This window comes from Impatiens glandulifera, chromosome 3 (assembly GCF_907164915.1).
Source record: "Impatiens glandulifera chromosome 3, dImpGla2.1, whole genome shotgun sequence".
Lineage (NCBI taxonomy): Eukaryota > Viridiplantae > Streptophyta > Magnoliopsida > Ericales > Balsaminaceae > Impatiens > Impatiens glandulifera.
The window spans coordinates 14482738-14497949 of record NC_061864.1 but is presented as its reverse complement, the minus strand read 5'-3'; the positions used below and the strand labels follow the sequence as shown (position 1 = coordinate 14497949).

The 15212-nt window shown below is 34.6% G+C and overlaps 3 protein-coding genes across 3 annotated transcripts; 1 reads left to right on the top strand and 2 right to left on the bottom strand.

Moving 5' to 3' along the window:
- Positions 1-274: 274 nt before the first annotated feature.
- LOC124928876 (probable serine/threonine-protein kinase PBL7) lies at positions 275-3105 on the bottom strand. Its single transcript, XM_047469123.1, has 5 exons — positions 2893-3105; positions 1938-2131; positions 1662-1851; positions 958-1349; positions 275-867 (listed from the first exon to the last, which is right to left on the bottom strand). Exons 1-5 carry the CDS (start codon positions 3002-3004, stop codon positions 607-609), a joined length of 1149 nt encoding a protein of 382 aa, XP_047325079.1. The 5' UTR covers positions 3005-3105; the 3' UTR covers positions 275-606.
- A 2537-nt stretch (positions 3106-5642) lies between these two features.
- Positions 5643-7833, top strand: LOC124928877 (elongator complex protein 6). The gene is made up of 5 exons (XM_047469124.1): positions 5643-5923; positions 6277-6349; positions 6718-6923; positions 7022-7168; positions 7532-7833. Exons 1-5 carry the CDS (start codon positions 5678-5680, stop codon positions 7649-7651), a joined length of 792 nt encoding a protein of 263 aa, XP_047325080.1. The 5' UTR covers positions 5643-5677; the 3' UTR covers positions 7652-7833.
- Positions 7834-8023: 190 nt separating this feature from the next.
- Positions 8024-14724, bottom strand: LOC124928874 (two-component response regulator-like PRR37). The gene is made up of 9 exons (XM_047469122.1): positions 14578-14724; positions 13982-14483; positions 13075-13236; positions 12853-12986; positions 11368-11529; positions 10304-10490; positions 9748-10198; positions 8618-9440; positions 8024-8510 (listed from the first exon to the last, which is right to left on the bottom strand). The coding sequence occupies exons 2-9, from the start codon at positions 14334-14336 to the stop codon at positions 8400-8402; spliced, it is 2385 nt and encodes a 794-aa protein (XP_047325078.1). The 5' UTR covers positions 14337-14483; positions 14578-14724; the 3' UTR covers positions 8024-8399.
- Positions 14725-15212: the final 488 nt, after the last annotated feature.

Sequence of the window (15212 nt, the reverse complement as noted above, 5' to 3'; positions counted from 1 at the left end):
ACATTATTTAAATTATGAACTAGAATATTAAAAAAAACATTAAATTAAATTAGCGAAAATTAAACTTTGTCAATAAGGTAAGACTTGTAACTATTCATGATAGGTTAAGTTCAATTTAGAGTGTTGAAAAATGAAAATCAAACATTATATTTTACTTTTCAACTTAAAGTTACCCTAATAGTTAAAACCCACTTTTTTTTAACGAAATCTAAATAAATAAACAAAAAATTGTCTAATTGAGAAGAAAAAGAAATTAAGAACATAGTAAGTCAAATACCTGAAGAAACAAATCATTTAAAAAATTTAGATATAAAAATATCCCCCATTAAATACAGTAACCCAGGACTAGGATGTACATGAGAAAGCAAAGAGGAAGACAAATGGGGAAGAAAAAAGAAAAAACAAAAGTAACATGAAATGTTAATGAAATGAAAACCTCTTCTTATCTCTACAAATGGAACCAACCAACCAACCAACCTGTCAAAGTGATCATCATCCAAAATCTAAACAAAAAATAAATAGAAAAAATGATTAAGTGATCATACTTTGATCATTTCATCAATATCTCTTCGTCTTCTTCTTCAGCCAGAGCAACTTTGATGGATGTTATCGTCTAGCTCTAGGTGTAGACGAGCCTGATCTGCTGCTGCTCTGAACTGGCTGGTTTTGTGGGTCATATTTCTGGTTCGCGAGATAGTTAAGGGCAGTTACCACATCAGCTATAAGGGGTCGCATGTTGGCTTCCTCCTGAACACACATAGCAGCAACAGCCAGAGCTTGGAATAAACCCCTCACAGGATATTGCCCTTGAAGTGTTAGGTCTGCCATTTGCGAGAATTTCCTTCTATCCTTGAACAATGGTCGTGCCTATTGTTTAAAAAAATTAAGAAAAATTCAGACAAATTGTAAAGGAATCCAATTTTAAAAGTAAAGAAAGGAGAGAACTAATTAAATTACCCAAGCAACAAGATTATGTTCCCCACCAGCTCTGGAATTATCAATTGCTTTCCTTCCAGTGATAATCTCCAAAAGAACGACCCCAAAACTATAAACGTCTGATTTAAGTGTAAGCTGACCCGTCATTGCATATTCGGGGGCACAATATCCGTATGTTCCCATCACTCTTGTGGAGACGTGGGTATCATCCCCAACAGGTCCAAGTTTAGCCAAGCCAAAATCAGATAGTTTCGGTTCATAATCTTCATCAAGTAATATATTTGAACATTTTAAATCGCGATATATTACAGGAGGGTTTGCTTTATCGTGCAGATACTCCAAACCCTTTGCAGCCCCAGCCGCTATTTTCATTCTCGTATTCCAGTCCAGTCTTTTCTTGTCCGGAGGAAGGTCTAGAAAAGTAAAAAAAAGAAGAAGTTAATCTCCTGTATTAGATAGACATCTGGTTGATTTTAAAGCAATTTGTAGGTGAACTTCAAATGATCTGATTATATTTCTCTCTTTTTTAAACACCAAAATCCCACTTCAATTAAGGACCTAAGACCCCCAGTTTCTTAGTTCAAGACTCTTACCACTTTGAGCTAGCCGGGTGAGTATCTAATTCTATGATTATTCAACTTAAAAGGGCAATTTTGAACTAAAGCATGAATGGAAACTTCAAATGTAGAAATGAGACTTTACGAGTTGATTGCATTAAAATATACCATGTATATGGTCTTCTAAAGAACCTAACGCCATGAATTCATAAACCAAAAGTCTCTGATCTCCATCAGCACAATATCCAATCAGGTTAACTAAATTGGAGTGGTGAAGAAGGCTTAACATTAATACTTCAACTAGAAACTCCCTATTCCCTTGTAGTCCATTGCGGTCAAGTTGCTTGATAGCCACCACCTATTATGAGAAGAAGAAAATGTAAAAAGTTATGCCAATTCTCACAAACCAAGCAAGTATAAGAAAGAAAGAGACAAACCGAAAACCTGATTGTTACTTTCTAATCTTCCTTTATATACTCTACCAAATCCTCCTTCACCCAGAAGAAAGTCAGACCTGAAATTCTTGGTCGCAGCTGCTAATTCACGGAATGTATATGTATGGGAAGTGATATGTCGAGGCCCTCCATTTTCAATAGAATCTTTCTTTTCATCAACTGATGAATATGTCTTTACTTTCTCTACAACCCATAGAAATTTTGTTATCAACTTTTTCAAGAATCGAATGATTTCACAATATAAAGAAGTTACACAATTTAACCTAGAGGAGTATGTTAAGAAGATACAAAGACCATTGGATTTCAAGAACAGAAAAGGAAAGACAATCAAGCAACCATATAAGTTCTCGTATATTTCGTGTTCAAAAAACTTAAACCTACTCTATTAGACCTTCATCAAATACATAAATCCAAGAAAACAATCTAGCCCTATTTGCCCTAATCTGAACATCTGCATTACTAGTTTAGAACTTCAAATGTTAAGGGTATCTAAATTTCTTATAAACATGTGTGAGATGACATTGAACAGTTCATACAAGCATAAATTTTACAAAATGAATAAAAAAAAGGTGCTCATATCGGCATAGCTCAGTCTGTTTAATGATGAACCAATTCAAGTTCAACCCAATCCAGCAAAACTGAAAAGCAACAAAATTGAAAAAAACACAAAAACCCATTACGTTCTAACGCGTAGCAAAACCAAGAAAAAAGAAAGTAGGAGGTGGTATCTATGAGGCATTTATCAAGAATCACTAGTAAACGAATTATGGGTTTTCTATTATTGGGTCCATGAACAAAATCTGTAAGTAGATCAAACAAAGATGAAAAACCCAGATTCAATCGGAGGATGGTGATCAGTTATGTAGGATTGGAGTTCAGTTCCGGCATTATCAGGATGAATTGCGGCCATAAAAGTGGACTTGTAAGGTATAAACATGTTGTACCTGAAACAGATGAGATCTGATCATCTAGTGTCGTCCCTTCGAGCTTCTTGTTTACAGCTTTGTTTGATTTGCCAGAGAAGAGGAAACAACCCATTTTTGTTTTGTTATTCATTCAACCCTCTAAAAACCTATCCGGGTTCTGCACTAGAAATGCAGGTTTCGTCGCAAATGGAGAGAGAGAAAGAGAGAGTCTTTAACAGCTTCGGAACAGATGACAATTCAGACAGAGTTAAATTCAGACGGCGGGTTTCTCTCTCTGTCTGACTGTCTGTATACTTTTCTTTTATTGCTTCAAGGTCCCTATACTTTATAACAGACACAAAAATTCCTAATACTTTAAGATCTCGTCACTTCTCCCCCCACCTCTCTTTTTGTCTTTCTTTTCTACTTACACTTTTGAGTGAGTTGTGACTAGTTTCATTTTGCTGCTCAATTGACAGGTCAAAATATTATCCATTTTTTCTTTTTTATAAGTCATAATTATTCTCTTTAAAATTGTTCGGTATTCAAATATGGACATTATTAAATATATTGTCGTATCAATTGAAAAAAATGAGATATAAACAGTCATGAAGTTGTTCAATGCAACAATCACGTTAAAAAAAAGTTAACTTACGAAGTCCATGCATCATTTCTATTATAACATCTCTTTTATAAAAGTTTGAAACACAATAGTCTCGTTTTCTTTCTACGATAATATTGTTAATAGTAATTCAAAATTTTCTTGGAAAAATTCTTTGTACTAATTTCCATTTGTTTCTTAAACCACTCTTATTGTGAAAATTAAGTTGACAATAATTTTGGGAAGCTTGGGTAAGTTGGGGGCAAGCACAATGTCCTTACTAGCTCATAGGACCACATCTCTATCCTTGTTTGGTGGTAGTTAAATCATTTAGGATGAAATAAAATTGTTGATTTCTTACAATAAAAGTACAATTGTAAGAGTATTTCATGTGACTAGTATCATCTCGCTTATTCGGGTGGTGAGGTGTTGGATATTTTAGATGTTTAGACATGTGTAAACTATTTTGTTTTCTTGTCTTTAGGAATTTTATTTTTACCCTTGTCTTTCTCATTAGTTTTAGTTTTTTTCTTTGTTTTGTTTCTCTTTGTTTTTCTCACTTTGTTTGTTATTCTGGACTTGCATTAGTTGCCTTTATAAAACTGTCATTTATTGAAAAAATTATTAAAAAAAGTCATTGAATTTTATTTCAATTTGTTCACCCTACATTTGAGACTTCGAATGTGCACAAATATCTATGACTTAACTACTCTATAATGGTCACTAGTATATGAGAATGTACATAGTCATTATACTTTAAATGAAAGGCTTTGTAAACAATTTTTTCAAATGGTGAAACTAGCTTAAATAGGAATCGGATTTTTGACCTTCCCTTAAAAATGATCCTTGTTGAGGTAAACTATATTAGGAGGCTTTTATAACCATTAAGAATACAATTTATGCAATACAATATGAAGAAATTGAACGTTATCTAACATATTATAAACGCATGTGCTCTTATTATATTGAGTATTAAATTAGGTTTAAGAATCCTTTAAAAATATTCTTTATGGAAAATCAACCAACCCTTATATATTATGAGAGTCTAGGGAAAACTTGACCGATAAATAGCTTCAATTGGTAAAGGTTGGGGTTATCTAAAACAAGCATAAAGAAGGTTTTCAAGAGTTAGAAAGAAAAAAGAAAAAAAAGAAAGAACACAATAACTTGAACTCCTGATTATATATATATATATATATATATATATATATGACACAATTATAATAAAGGAATAAGATTTTTTTTATCTATTAATCCTAAATAATTAGCAAAGTGATAATTAACTCTTAATTATTTATAGTATGAGCTTGTCACGAGCATAATTAACCTTATTGAGAACAAATTCTTTAAAGAATATATGTAATTTAATATTTTATAAGGATGTATGGTGTGATTAGATTATACACATTAATCGTTGGTGGAACGTCGATTATATTGAGTAAGCAGTTAATGTGAAATTGGTGATTGTGCATATTTGCAGACCATGACGAGAAGTTTGTCGAAGATATCTTAAGATACATTTAACGATGACAGTTGTCAATTGTTAGCTGAAAGCGTGTAAGTAAAGTATTTAAAAGAACCGATTATACTACGGTAAATAGTGGGATCAGTTACCAAATTGCGAGATAGGAAAGACTTGAAGCTATCCTAGTATTTAATGACTTGGATTGATGCATGTTATTTCAATTAATGTAGGATTAGTTTCCAAACTCGAGTAGTTAACCTAAGTCTTTAATTGAAGATATATCTTTACGATGATTTTGAATATAAAAATAAAAGAGTTCGTAAAAATAATATCATCAATATAGACATAAACTCGTCTAAGTCGATCTGGAGCGAGCCTCTATATATATCAGGGCAGACTCACCTTACTAAGCCTGGCCCTAATTTGAAAAAAGTCAAATCTTATTTTCTCTTCTAAACAAATATTCAAGAAAAAATTAAAATTTATAATATTGAATAATAGATCACCATCTATTTTTGCCAAATGACCAGAGCAGCTCTAGTGATAATATAAAGTTAGTGATGTTATCTATTTTTTAAGACTCCACTTTAATAAACTGGTAAATTTAAGGGATTAATTATTAATAAAAAAAGATTTAAGAGTTAATTCAAATACTTTCACTAAGTTCAAGCGTTAAAACAGTTTTTCCATCCGCCAAAAACCCTCAGTCGCGATTTATATGAATCAGAAGGAGAATTCTCCTACCGAAGAAGACGAAGATGGACAATCAATCTAGGACCTTGCTTGATCAAGCAATAGGTCTCAACTTCGACGAAGATCAGAAAGATGTTTCTTCACCTCGTAACGGACAAGTGATTCTTGTCGAGGACTGTGTCGAGACTAGCGGCGCCTTCCTCATTCATCACCTCCTCAAGCGCGCGCTCTCTCCTCGCTCCTCTTCTCTCGTCATCTTCCTTGCCTTTGCTCAACCCTTCTCTCACTATGATCGCATTCTTCGAAAGATGGTACTTTTGCGATTTTCTAGTTGGCGGTTTGTTTAAAGTGAAAGTTCTTGATATACTTTGGTTGTTCTTCTAGTTCTTGATTTTCATAAGTTATTAAGTAGTATTTAGGAAATAGACGTGAAAGTATTCACATTTCAGGAACCCTCAATTTTTCTCTTTACATTTCTAATCATCTTGCTTTCTAATCTCCATTCTTCTTCACTGGCATTGATTCAACATTGTCATCTATGTGATCAGATTGCATCTTGCTATTGTTTATTGTAAATTTCTTTGAGGAGCAAAATAAATGTCAAATCTTCCTGCCTTATGTATTGCAGTATTTATTTACATTCTTGTCATGTTGATGTTAACAGGGCTGCAATTTATCTGCACAACGAGATAACAAAAAGTTCATATTCTTTGATTTGCTCATGTTCCAATGTCCAGGTGAGATAACCAGGTAATTATAGTCAATTTTGCAAATTATTACTTCTATGATGATTGCTGCCAAATATATGATCTAGTAATTCAATACTTGTTTTCTAAGAAGGTAGGGATTTATGCCTCATCCACCCAATTATATGCGGAAGTAGAACACATTATCTTTTGTTGAATCTAAATTACTTTCAGCAAAGAACCATAAACATTAACTATAAGGTTGATTTATTGGTGTGCTATTTGTCATTTAATATACATAAGTTTCCTTAATTGAATTACTTAGATGCAATGTACATTGTCTTATTAGCTTATCGCCAAGCTGTGTAGTAGTAACACTAAGTGAAGTGAACGATAAGTCCATTTGAATTTTTGCTCAGCTGGAGGAGCTAAATTTAATGAAGATGGAGTTCTTGAACTGTATGGGAAAATTCAGAAAGCTATAGAAATGAATGTCTCCACCAATGGAAAAAGGACCATCACTGTCATGATAGATGATGTCTGTCTAATGGAAGTGGCTGCTAATGGCAGTACAGATTGCGTCTTAGACTTTCTTCACTACTGTCACACATTAACTGTAGAATTTGTAAGTCATGGTCATTATATTTTGTCTTAATTTCAAGATCCTTTCATCTTTATACTCATTTTAATGCTAATTCTTGACGTTATTGTTCTACTTAAAAGGGTTGTCATCTTGCCCTTCTCACTCACAAAGATATCTATTCGGATGTGGAAAGACCTACCTTTATTTTACAAATGAAGTATTTAGCAGACGTTGTTATAAAGACAGAACCATTGGCCACTGGTTTGGCAACTGATGTCCATGGTCAGGTATCATTTTGCACTTATTTACTATGATTGAAACAACCCTTATATTGCTCATATTGTCTATATTGTCTATATTGTTTAGTCCATGCAACAACTCTATTTTTTTACCAAACAAATCTTCACTTTGTCATAATAGTCCATCTACTAGTTTTTGATTGTTTCTATTTGAGGCTGTTTCCTCCATACTTGGTTACACAAAGTAGTGAATTTTATAATTCAACATGGAACAGTTTCCATTTTCATATTTATGCACAAACTTATGGTTGTAAGCAAGAAAGTGTTCATTGGAAAGGATTATTATAGTATTGCTAGATAGTACTAGTTCTTTCTTTAGCTCATCAAAAATTGAAATTTGTTCATATGCAGTTGACAGTTTTGAACAAAGATAAAGGGTCAGGAAGCATGAAGCAGGGCATAAGCTATTTCCATTACAGGGTCAAGGAAAATTGCATCGAATGCTCCTACCCTGGAACTATGACTTGCTAGGCTTATCGGAAACCTACATAATTTTTATCATCTTAGAAACGCGGTCCATTCTCTCTATAGCTTGAAATTCAATTCTTGTGATTGCCCTATGACTAATGAAGGTGAAAATCTTCAAATGTACTATGGAGAACCATAATGTGCCAAATCAATGATTTTTGTTATATCAGCAATTTTGAATCTTTCTCCAGCTTATTGTTTATTGCTTTTGATGCTTGCTGCATAAGCACTACATGAACGCCTCAGTAAGCTCGTAATAAAAAAAAAAATCAATAAATTAATTTTATCATTTTACCTTGGGTAGCTCAAGTATATTTTTACTGAAAACACCTAAATTGGAGTAGAATGTTGTGCTAGAAAAAAATACTGATTTTTAACAAGAGACTGAATGCTTTTATTACAGAGAAGGGAAAACCCCTTTTCAGTCTAGAGGATGGATAGTTAACAAGAATAAGCAGCAAATGCAGCCAGGAAGCTACTAGCTATTACAAACACAGTCGGTGCATACATAATACACAACAAGTCTTATAAACAGACTTAAAAGATAGTAAGCTTAAGAGATAGCTACTACACACAGTCAGTGCATACATTGTCTTCACCTCATTGTACTTTTTAACTTAAGTTGAAACCCTAAATATTTATGTTATGTGGAAGCTTGCTGCCACTGCCTGCGTAGAGTACATGACAACTATCTGCTTATCAATAATACCTCTGTACATTTTTTCACACACTAAATTGTGTGTTGGTTCTGTTAGCTATCTTCCTCTTCATTATTCCCATTTTCACGTGCAACTTGTCGCACAAATTGCCCTCGAATTCGGGGTCTCTGTTCTGCTAGTCTCTTCCTGCTTTGATAACGCACCTGCAGGCATAAATGAATTTTATCATATTTCAGCTGTTTATCACAAGTCCCTGTTTGGTAAGTTGGTAGAATACTAGGAATGGAGTAGAAAAGGAGAAACAGTTTACCTTTTTCTCAAAGCACCTCTCCTTTCTCTTCTGGCGAAATTTGTTCAAAGCAGCTTCTCTTTGTGTGAGACGATTCTGATCTAACCCCATCCTACATCCATTCGCAGTTGCAGCACCAACTTCACCTTTTCCAGCTAAACTGTTATCTATTACCATTGCCACTTTCTCTCCATCATTAGTTGTTATAGCATTGTTGCTGCCAATTTGGCCGCTGCTACCATTTTGCCCATCACTTCCATTATTACTACCAGAACCACTGCTATTCAAACTGTAGTTAGCAGCATTACCTTCCCTAGGTTTCTTTTGTGATGCATCGGAAACCCCACAATTAGGATCCTTTGCAACGCTGGTTTTGAGAGATGGATTATCATGGTTTAGGAAATGTAACTGTTGCTTTGTGCCATGCACATGATGGTGGTGGTGGTGGTAATGATGATAATGGTGCTGAACTTGAACATGTGGATTCATGCCTCTTTCTTGAGCCGACGTATTATTATCTTTCGATACAGTATTTACCTCATTTTGCATGATAGACTGTAAGGAAGTAAGTGGAGGGGTTTCAACTGGGTCGAATTTGGAGCAAGAAGGATGAAGCTTCACAACAGAATTCGCTACTGGTTTAGTATTATTATTATTAGTGGTGGAGCCCATGTCGTTGTTGTTGCTACTTCCATTGGAACCCTGATCAGGGATTCCGTTTGAATTTGATTGAAAATTCTGGACTGTTTCCATCTTTTCCACTTCTGAGCTATGATCAAGTTGAGGAGAACAGCTCCCAACAATTCCAGTTGGTGCTTGATTAGTAGTTGACATGGTGTTATACCTGCAGAGAAATTTAGAAAGTTCTTCAACTCTACTCCAAGCAAAACAAAATTATTATATACACATATTATATATATACACTGAGCCTATTTAAAAATTGGTATTTTGGCACAATCCAAAATATAGTTGTTGATGATTTGTTTTTTTGCTTTTGTTGGTATAGAATTTTTTTCTGGATCATGATTCAAGATATTGAATAGATCATTGATATTTTTGACAAACATCAAAACTGTAGTTTTTTCTGGATCATGATGAAGATGAAAAAAAGCGTAATAAACAACCCCCAATATATACTAATAATGGCGTACCTTGAGAAGGCCGAGAGATCAGAGTGTTTGAAAACATTTCTCTCTATTGTGCTCATATCGAATTCTTCGTCATCTCTCATTCTCTTCAAACGGAGTTCAAGGGTAGGTATATCCTTTGCACGGCATACATTTTTTCCTTTGTTATTCATCTGGGTGACATTACTTTCAACTTCAGTGCCTATGATCTCCATCTGAGGATCAGACCTATTTATGCTGCCACCAATTGCATCACCGGATTTCTTCCTTGCTTTGGCATTTATTGTATCATTATTCTTCTCAAACTTCCCTTTATCGATCTCCTTACCATCTTTTCCAGATTCCAAGACAAAAGGTTCATCAATATTTGACCCTTGTGCAGGAGTAGTAGATGTGGTTTTGATTCGTTTTTCTAAGTGTAAATCTGTGTTCTTGTGTATTATTCCATTCTCCGAGTCTTTCACCATCGCTTTATCTGTGTGGAAGAAACAAAACATAAGTTTCCGGTAAGAAGAGATCAAAGGAACAAATTGGACAGTGTAGTCCTGTGAGGTGATTGCAAATAGTAGAACTTAAATACCAAGATCACAGTCTTGTCCATGGTAGTCCATAGTGGCAGTTACTGGCAGCCGGTTGTTGCAAAATGCTTCAGGCTTTGAATGGATAACCTGAGCACAAGTACTATCAGGAGGATCTGCTACCCTACGATCCCAAGGAAACATATGTTGAGGGCTGTCAACTTCTACTGCCCTTTTTGTCCAAGAACTCTGCAGTAGAAGGGAAAAAAGGAATAATTATTATATTTGTTGTCTTCAATTTGAATTATTGGCTCTTTTAAGTTTATTATTCAGCAAACATAATCCATGTCGACTTTAACTCATTTTGAAGTTGGAGTTATTATTCCCCTGAAAATCGTACTTGAGAAGACTACCAAGAATGTATTTTTGACATCCCGATGAAGTGAGCACTTATGAGACGCAACTAAAGAGATGAGAAATCGTACATTTCATTTTTGCTACTGCCCTTTAGCCACTAATTGAGCTCAAACAAGAAACAGATCTATCGAGATTAAACTTGACATTGTATACAAACTTATTGTAGCTCGTTTGCCCGAGAATAAGGGCACAAGATCCAATGAATTATGTGCCTCCAACAGTACTCTCTCAACCTCTAAATATCTTTTGCATGGAGCACCTCTCCTAGGTCGACCATCAATTCTAATCTCACACTGAAACCATAGGCTAACACCATGTAATGGAGGCATAATAGATAGAATCTTTGAAGGTTTTTCTATATCTTATTACTCAAGGTACAACTATATATACACATGGAGCTAAATAAGGTAACCGGAAATTTAAGGAAAATATATAATTTATGGTTTCCTTGTAACCCTTGATTTCCAATATCCTGATTAATTAACAAAGGCTATGTATGCCTTATTTTAATCTTATCTTGTAGCCTATATATGATAGGGTTTGATTGTGACTTTTTCTATCAATAAAATCTCTTGTATTCATTTCAACAAATATAAGTTAGAACAATCTAATATATCTGAAATATTGTGTTATGGTTCTGAGCGATTAAGATCGGAATAACAACAAAAGTATTTACTTCCATTGTCTTACAAAAAAGTCTGATATTTACCTGAATGCCACTTCCATTATCACTTCCATCCCTAGCATTCAATTCAATGCTTCCTATATCATCTTCCTCCATGCTGTCACTGTTGTTTTCAGATTCTTCAGCACTGTTTGACGTCAAAGATTTCTGGATCCGCACACCACTTTCACTTCCACTGCAGCTAGACTGGTAAGAAAAAATAAAGTTAACACAATACTTAACAGCAGAAAGCTAAAAATGGTAAACAATTGACTGCAGAGATTTCCTCCTAATTCTGGTAAGAACCAATAATTGATATCCATCTAGAATCAGTCTCTAGATGAAAGGAGTTATCTGAAAAAGCATTTTACTCGTCTATTTCATTTAATAAGACTAAGATATTCCTTTATCCGTCCAAATTATATAGGATAAAGCATAACTTAGCCCCTATCAAAATCTTTAGTAAAACTAGCAGACTAAGAAAGGGTATATAGACTTGCTCCCCATGTGTATTGGTTTGTAAGATCCAATAGACTGATATTTTTTTTGTAGAATAGGCTTCTTGATAGATCAATGGAGATAAACATTGCGGACAGAAAAAAAAAGGTTGTTTGCAAGAAATACCTATGGGAATGCCCTGAGTCTACATTACATAGGCTGTAAGGCAAAAGGCAAGTAGGACAAACAGATAATTGTGAAAGGATTTTGGTCATTAAATATATTAAGTATCTACTTGAAGAAACGGTTGGTTTTGAACCAATTTTTATGAAAAGATCATTGCATGGGAATAGGGTTTCTGTATCATTTTATTTCTCTATAGGTGCTGAGTTTGGATAGAGGAAGGTTTTTTAAAGTGATTCAAGCAAACTTTCAAGAATCTTATCTGGCCATTAATCAATTAGGCAACCACGTCATCAAATATAAAAGAACAAAGATTGCATAAACGCATCATGAAACTGATACGAGAGGAAGGGTTAGGGTATAAGAAAGGGCGGTTAGAGTAGTATGAATAGATAATGAATTGTTTAGTACGAGAAAAATTAATTGAGGTCTATTTTCTCACCTCCGGATTCTCTCTTCTCATCTAGGGTTCTATCTTCTCATCTCAAATTCTATTTATCTCTTTCATTCATGTAATTTCGAGGTCTATCACAAACTAACATGTTATTTTTTGCATTGTACTTTGTTCAAAACCAACAATTGTTTCAAGTTCAGGGGTCATAGTTATTGATTTGTCGTTCAGCAGCCAAAATTCATAAAAACATATGTTAAGGGGCTAACTAATGTTCTTACCAAAATTATGTGGCATTCCTTTTGTAGAAAGTAGCTTAGTACATGCTTCCAATAAGGTCTTACATTTTATAAAATTTAATTTATCTCAATTTTAGCACATGCCAAATAACACAAAAGTTACGATCAGTCAAATAAAATAGGACAAAGGGCATGGAGTTGTGCTAGTATTAGGATTAATATATTGAAGCAGTCTGGCCAATGAAACAATATAATCATTCTTGATTCATAATGACTCACACTGTGGTACTTCCTCCAAACATGCTGCCAGAGATTTTTAAGCTCATTCTTTCGAATAGGCTTCACTAAAAAATCAACTGCACCTTTTGATAAACACTTAAAGACTATACCCATAGAGTCGATAGATGACATCACTGCAGAAGAAAAATAATTTAGTGTAGTAACTAATGCCATCAAATTGAAGTAAAATTGAAAGTGTATTAAGCTAAACTACAGACTTACTAATCACTGGAAGATCTTTGAAGTTTTTGTGGTTCATAATCTTTGATAAAAGACCAATGCCTGATAAATTAGGCATGCTTATCTCCGTCAAAACAAGGTCAATGTGATTAGTTAGATCTGTCAGAATATTCCATGCTTCAAGACCATCTGATCCAGCCACAACTGCAAAAAGTTCAATGCATTCCATTAAACTGTCACTTGTGTTTAACGAAAATTCTTTTGGGCATGAAGAAGCATCTATAGCCGGAAGATGATTCTTGAGTCTAAATGCAAGGAATGTGGAGTTACGAGAAAATAATTCTTTTTCCTTTTTTTGTTGCAAAGAAACTGCTACACAATTTCTTGAATTTAGTTTATTATTTGTTACTTGTGCATTAGAAGTTCTTGAAAGACTTGAAAGAGGAAATCCTTAGCAACATGAATCACACTAAATGTCAATGTTAATCATGGGTTCATATGTAAAAGCAGGCAAATTTGGCCATCTTAGACATATTTTTTGGGGGAATTAAAGAAGAACTAGCATGACACCCCGCAGACATGGACCTCGCATAAACTCAAAGTGCCATCCTAGACTTCTAGTGTTGTCAACAATAAAAACCTGTTAAGAATATTCCCTGAAAGTTTTAATGTATCAGGTCTCACAAGAAGGATGAAATTGAACCTTGTACAGGGAAAATGGTAGACCAGTTCAGAATAAAAGTTTCCTGCCACTGCTTGTGTATTGTAAAAATCAAATATCATACACAAAGAAGACAAAGATTAATTCTTAGAAATGGGTTCTCTTCAGCGTAAGTGTTTTTATTTCATTGAAAATCCTAAAGCATGAAGATCCTAATCATGCATGAATATTAATCATATCATTAACTCAATAACAAGACGGGATATCTAAAAAGACAAAATTGGCCACCTTCATAGCTGCAATTTCGAAGAAGTGCGCTGACAACATGGCGTGTTGAGTCATCATTTTCCACCAACAGAACCTTGAGAGACCTCAGTGGAAGAAACCTTTCCCAATGGACCACTGACCCTTGAGACTGCTGCAGTGATCTCTGCTGAACAGAACTGGTCCTAGCCATATCCAAGCATTCACATTTTTCTCTTTCATTATCACCATTAACTCTTGATTCATCTTCTTCAGACAGTCCCTGTCCTTCTCCTGTAGCCCCACCCCTTACTTCCCTTCTATCATCTAGCTTATGATGACTATGTTCCGCTAACCCTTTGTTTGCCAGACCATTAGAATCCACACGATCGAACTTCATCAACCAGACTCAAAAAGACCACCAATGAAAAATGGACTAGATTCAGATAGCAAACAAAACTGAGTCTTTGAAGAGAAATTGCACATGCTGTTTGGTCCCTCAAAACCCACCTCTATAATGAACTGACTTACTCTTCAAAGATACATGCTGGGAATAGAAGATTAAAAAAAACTATGTCAAACAAGAAACTTTGGTATAGCTATGACAAAATCTGAACAGAGATATCAATCAGAATCCTTACTAGGGTTTCCGAGTTGAGCTTCAAAGTATTCTTCTAGAGAGAGATTGCTGATTTCTTCTTCTTCTTCTTTTCTTTTTTGATTTCCTTTCAGATTTTACCGGACATATGAGAGAAGAGAAAGAGATATACATTCAAGATACTACTATATTTGTCCAAACCTAATCTGACGTGGATAATATCGAGGCTCAGGATCGGTGAGAGATGGTTGCGTGCCACGTCAGATGACACGTAGGTTTGAACGGTGACGTGTCATCGAATCTAAAAACGAGAAACTAATAGATCATTACAGATCTGAAATGATCCGATTCGTAACACGTGTCACTTTGAGGGATCAGTTAAAGGTATTATTCTCTTTATAAAGAGAGCAACGACGTCGTTTTGAATAATGCCAACTGGGTCCCACTTTAGCTGTTTTGAAAACTAGGGTGGAATTCGATTGGATTGTCTATTTTTCGTCATAATGACGATATTAACCTTAGTAGAACTTTGTACACGTCAGCAATAAAAAATCTTCTCACTTTGTCTGCCTACGGACATGACCATGGTAAGGAGAACATGCGCCTAATCATAATCAGACACGTATCATCTGAAAATTCCTGGCCCATAAACATTACAAAAATCACCGAATCATATTA